Below are 5,577 nucleotides of genomic sequence, written 5' to 3'. Positions count from 1 at the left end.
CTACAGTTATTTATACAGCCCTGTGCATGACTTTGTTTGTCTTTTGCAGACTCATGAGCGCACAGAGTGAAAACATTCTCCATCTTTCTTCCCTCTCCATCTACCTCTTCCTCGTCCTGTTGTTGTGATATGGGCCTGTGCCACTGGGACTCCACTTGTTTCTCTTTTCTCGTCCTCTCAGGGAGAGAGTGAGGGAACTCCTACTCAGAAGTGGGGCTTTCAGTTCTACTCATTAAAAATAATTGGTCTCTGTTCAATTAAGGCTCAGTGATGCTCCTTTGATCTAGCTGGCTCAATGTTTTCTTTTTTTTTTTTTTATCTGGGTCTTTTGCATCCAAATCCACTGCTCAAAGTTGGCAAAAGTATTGGATAATTGGTTGTAATGTGTTTACTTCCGGAAGATGGGGAGTCGGGTAGCTGGTTGGGAGTGATTAAACCTTTCATTCAAACCTTTCAGCTTCTGCTGTGACACCTAGCGAGACAGTCCACTGTCCCGAGACGATAAAACCAGATCGCTTTACTCTCTCTCTGCCTCTCTTTGCCTGTGATTTGCTGCTTTTGGCCGCTCCTGTCTGCAGATACTAGGAACACGGCAAGCAAACACACACACACTCGCTGATCCTTGAGAGACACAAGACACATAACAGTTCATGCACACTGCACACATGCGCCCACACACACCGTAATCCCACTCACCCAGCCGCCGCCCACACACCCGCTCTCACACACTAACTCTCGCACTCTTATTGAGGAAGCTCTGCAGTATGAGCATGTTAATATGCTGCCAGTGGTTCCTGTTACAGAGTGAAGCCGTTCTGTTGAATCCCAATAGCCCAGGGACAGAAAGGATACTAAGCCAAGCTTTGACTGCAGTTATGCTCCAACACTGCTTCTTTAATAATTTTCTCTCTCATCCTCCTGCTCATCCTCTTTGCACCTCTCTTCCTCTACTTTCTCACTTTCCTAATCTCTATTCCCTCTCCACCTCTCTATCCAATTTGATTTATTTCTCCTCAATCTCGCCTTCCTTTTTTCCACCTTTCATCTACCTCATCATCTACACGACCCTCTCTGTGTGTTCCAGCCGCAGTCTTCTTTACTCAAATTCATGTGATTCTCACAAAATGTATCTTCCGCTCCTACATGCATGCATAGTGCATACATGGTGGAGACTGATGCATTTCTTTTTTCCAGGAAAGGCCTCTAGGATGTGCCTTACTGCTGAGCTACCTAAATATGTGCTCATCAGTGCAATAATATGTGCTGTTCCAAGGCGTATTTTACTCACACCCTCACATATCAGGACATATGTAAAAGAAATGTATGAAGTGCCAGAAACGAGATCTTTTGTCTCGCAGCAGATTGCATTCCCAAACTACAGAACTCTTGCTGTATATAGCAAAAAATATGCCTCAGTCATTGGAATAACAGTTGAGGGAACATCAAAAGCAAGATGAATGGACGTCTGTAAAGCTCTTGGTTTATTGCTTTGCTCGTCTACCATGAAGATCACTTGGAAACATCAGACGCGCTGCAGACATTTATTACATTTAAGGATTTAACAAAGAGAAGAACAGCCTCCTCTGCTGGAGTGAAAATAATGTGGGAAAGAGGGCTCATATAAAGAGAAATACTTTGATGTGTTTGATGAATGAATGTGACTGATCTTAATTGACTTGAAATGTAACAGACGCACAATCAGATGCAGCAGTCATTCCAGCTGGTCGTGGAGGAAGCCTGCTGAGTTTTCCAGCTCTCTGCAGGACTCTTTTGAGTATATCTCTTTGACAAGAGGAGCTTTTGCAGCCAGCTCTTCCACTGTAGCTGTTCATTTACGGATCATTAAATATTCAGTGCGCACTTCATTGTGTTCGCCTCCTCCAGACTGTCAGGTGCACTGTAAATAACGCGGGCGTGTAGGATCAAGAGGGTCATTGAGCGTCCTACCACCTGCCAGAATGAGAAGTGGCTGAAGTGCTGGAACAGATATGAATGTTGGTGCAGTTCTGAGTGGTTCACAGCCAGTGTGTTGAGACTCACCACACTAAGCTGTGTGAAGTTGAAAAACCTAAAAACATGAATCTCTAAAGGGAGCTTCTAGTTTTGCTGGCCAGCTGTCGCTATAGAAACAAGTGACTTGCATGAGATAATGCAAAAACACAGCATCATAAGTTGCAGAAGTGGAGTAATAATGCTAGTTTGCTAACATTAACCTCTGTAAGCTACTGGTCATACCAGACCAAGTACAGCTTTAGCAGCAAAAGCTTATTTTATTGCTTATGAATTCAACTTTTTATTTGTAAGCAGAAGGATGATAGCAAATGTCATAATAGTCAAGAGTCATAATATACATTCAGAAATAGTTTGCAACAGTGTTCCACTATTTTTATATTCACAATATAAGTTGAAGGCTCGAGCCAATTAAAGCTGCCATAATGTTCTCTGAAAATTAAGAAATAATTAAATATGTCAATGCTGTTTATGTGAGCAAGAACAGCTTGAACACTTGAACACAGTTGAAAGTGATATTGTGGGACCTTAAAGCAGCAATTAATCAAAGTGTATGTCAACAGAAAACTGCATCTTAGCGCTAAAAAAAGACAGTCTGGCACTTCAGTGGGAACAACGTCAGCAGGCAGTCCAGGTCTTCCAGAAGAAGACTCTGCAGCCGACTCTGCGAGTCTGAACCGTCACGCCACCCAGTTCACGTCGATTCTTCTCCTGCTTGTCTGCAGGTCCCTCGGGGATTATTCCATTTCCGGATTTGGAGAGTTTATAAAGCAAGTCCAGTAAATTCTGTTTCTTTGTTGATTCCTATGGAGGAAGATATTGGCACAATGCAAATATGAAATAATTCTTAACATTTACAGACTCTTTAATGTCAGTAAATACACTGTGAAATTTTACTTCATCACATTTGTACCTCAAGGAAATAGGAATTTCTGGAAATCAGTTTTTCGTATGTTACAGATTTTTTTTTTTTTACATTTGTTGCCCATAGCCAGAGAGGGAAATGTGACGTCGTGTTCTTATCTCTAATCTCCAATTTCATGGAGGTGCAGCTGTGAGGATAATCAAGTGACAGATATCGGACTGGTAGCTCCGACAGCATCCAAAGTGACTCACTGGGAATAAAATTGCCCTTTTAACAGATCAAGATCAATAAAATATGAGAGCACAAGCAGAGGCAAACTTTATAAATTGAAAAGCTGTAGGCAGGACATTCTGTGACCTGCAGTGTAACCATAGCTGGGATTTGTGGCCTGATTTCAATCATTAGAAGGACATACGTACACAACATCCATAAATTCCTCAGTTGAAGAGATGCTAACACAGAAATAATGAGAAGAAGCAAACTAAAATGAAGACTCTTTACCTGTTTGTCCTGTAATTTCTCGATCCATGACGCTGATTCCTGCTGAAGTTGAATGTCTTTAAATCCCTGCTCGGTCTTTGTATTTTGTGCAGCACAAGATGCAAAACACAAAAGTGCCAAAATGCACAAGATGTGGGCCATTCTCGCTTGGGAAACCTTGCTTGTGTGAGAGAACTCTTCTCAGTAACACGCCACAACATCCACTGCTGATGTGCACCTTTGCTGCACAGCATGGTGACACGTCTGTTTTTAAAGCGGTACCTGGGCCCACAGAGGGAGGAGGAATGTGCAGCTTATTTGCGTAAAGGCCATCCTCAATTTTGTGTTTGCCCCCATTAATGCACTGAAGCATGTGCTTCTGTAATTTACAACAGTCATTAGGAGTGAGACAAAGGGTTTAAATAAGGACATTTCCACCATCCTGGTCCTTCCTAGTGACATCATTTACATAAACACACTGTAATCGGCTTGTATATGTGAAGGTCATGCTTACTCGAAAATGTGAAAGAGTGTCTCTGCCTCCTTAAAAGCAAATCCCTGTCAGTGAAGTGCGATGTGCACTCATGTAAAATAAAACATTAATGACGCTGACATGGGGGAAACAATGATTTCATTAACCCTGCTGTGCCATAAAGCTGAATCAACGGGCAGTGCAGAGACACCGGGATATCCAGAGGCCATAAAGGTCAATTTATCATTTGTTACACCCTTGTGAGTTTGTTCTGGGCATCTCTTTAATGAGATTTCTGCTCTGTTTAACTTAACAGTTCTACTGCATCTGAATTAAGCCGTTATTTGTCACGAGCTGTAATGATTTTGTGCTGGTACATGCTGCAAATATGCAACTGCATGGATAGAAAATGCAGTCACCCTTACTTTGAGAATCATCCTGTGTTCATGTTTAAGGGTTGTTAAGTTTCAGTGTTATTTATTTGAATAAATGTAAAGGCAAAGACTTCATAACATTGGGAACTGTAAAATCGGTTCAAGTGGAAATGGAAAAAAAAAAAAAACATACGTTACATTTCTCCTTCCATTACCTGCAGCAACTGTGATTAGTATATCTGAAATGACCGGACGCACAAGACAAACACAACAAACTCTAACGACAGGAGGGTTATAAGTCAAGTCAAAAAAAGTCAGAGTCAGCTTTATTGTCAATTCTGCCGTATGTACAAGACAAACAGGGAATCGAAATTCCGTTACTCTCAACCACTGTGACAAGACATATATTAAAAAGAAATAAATAAAAACTGTACAATCTAAACAATGACACATTAAGAGAATGTAGTAGTGCAAATGTAAATGGTAGTGCAAAAAGAAAGAAGTTAGCTTATCAACTGGTGGTGATAAATAACTACTAACCAGCATGAGTCTAACAGGCAATTTCTCTGTAGTTTGTATGGAAATTTCCTTGTAAACCTGCATGTTGGGACACCTGTAGTTATTCTGGATTGAGATTTGACCTGGGAACTGGAAAAAAACCCCTCCTTATAATAGAATTTTTTATGTGTATTATACATTCCTACTATATTTCTGTATATAAAATCACAGTCTGACAATATAATATAGCGCATTTACCCTTCAACACACTAACCTGTTCAAATATGAACAGATGTTTTTCTTGACCATGGAAGGCATGTGTGCGGAGCAAACTAAAAGGACGTGTCCTTCCCAAATGTGAGACAACCTTGAAGTGCATCAACCTTTCAACAAATCGCCATTCTAACCCAATTAAAGAGGTGTAGAGGCCTAATATAGCTGCCTAAACAATTAGTAAGCGCACTGTCGGGAGCAGAATAATCCAGTTAAGAAGGCTACCGAGAGCACTTTACAGCAAGAGTGTTTCTATCCATGCTGACAACTGTCTGCACCAAGCCATGTAAGACTTATCTAATTCAAGGTGGCATTCAAGGAGCGGCCGCTCGCTATACCAGGCCTGTCAGATGTGTTGGAATGAGAGTCATGAGTTCAAATTTTGCTTCCAAAAATCCTGAAAATGAATTTGAGGATCAGTGTGATACCTCATCACAGGTTTTTAATTCACACAAGGGGGTTCAGCTCTTCTTCAGCTGTTACTTGTGTTAGCTGGCTTTCTTACATAAGCATAAGAGGTTGTTTATTTTAAACTCTGAGCAATCGATATCTCGGAATATCTGCGTGCCAAAAAGCAACAGCATTATAACACAGTGTTGTTTAAG

At 41.0% G+C, this 5,577-nt stretch overlaps 1 protein-coding gene across 1 annotated transcript; it reads right to left on the bottom strand.

The window, feature by feature from the left end:
• Nucleotides 1–2,628: 2,628 nt before the first annotated feature.
• On the bottom strand, nt 2,629–3,517 carry LOC121614884 (somatostatin-1-like). The gene is made up of 2 exons (XM_041948973.1): nt 3,377–3,517; nt 2,629–2,814 (listed from the first exon to the last, which is right to left on the bottom strand). The coding sequence occupies exons 1-2, from the start codon at nt 3,515–3,517 to the stop codon at nt 2,629–2,631; spliced, it is 327 nt and encodes a 108-aa protein (XP_041804907.1).
• Between the last annotated feature and the right edge of the window lie 2,060 nt (nt 3,518–5,577).

This window comes from Chelmon rostratus, chromosome 12 (genome assembly GCF_017976325.1).
Source record: "Chelmon rostratus isolate fCheRos1 chromosome 12, fCheRos1.pri, whole genome shotgun sequence".
NCBI lineage: Eukaryota > Metazoa > Chordata > Actinopteri > Chaetodontiformes > Chaetodontidae > Chelmon > Chelmon rostratus.
This window is presented reverse-complemented; position numbering and strand designations above follow the sequence as displayed.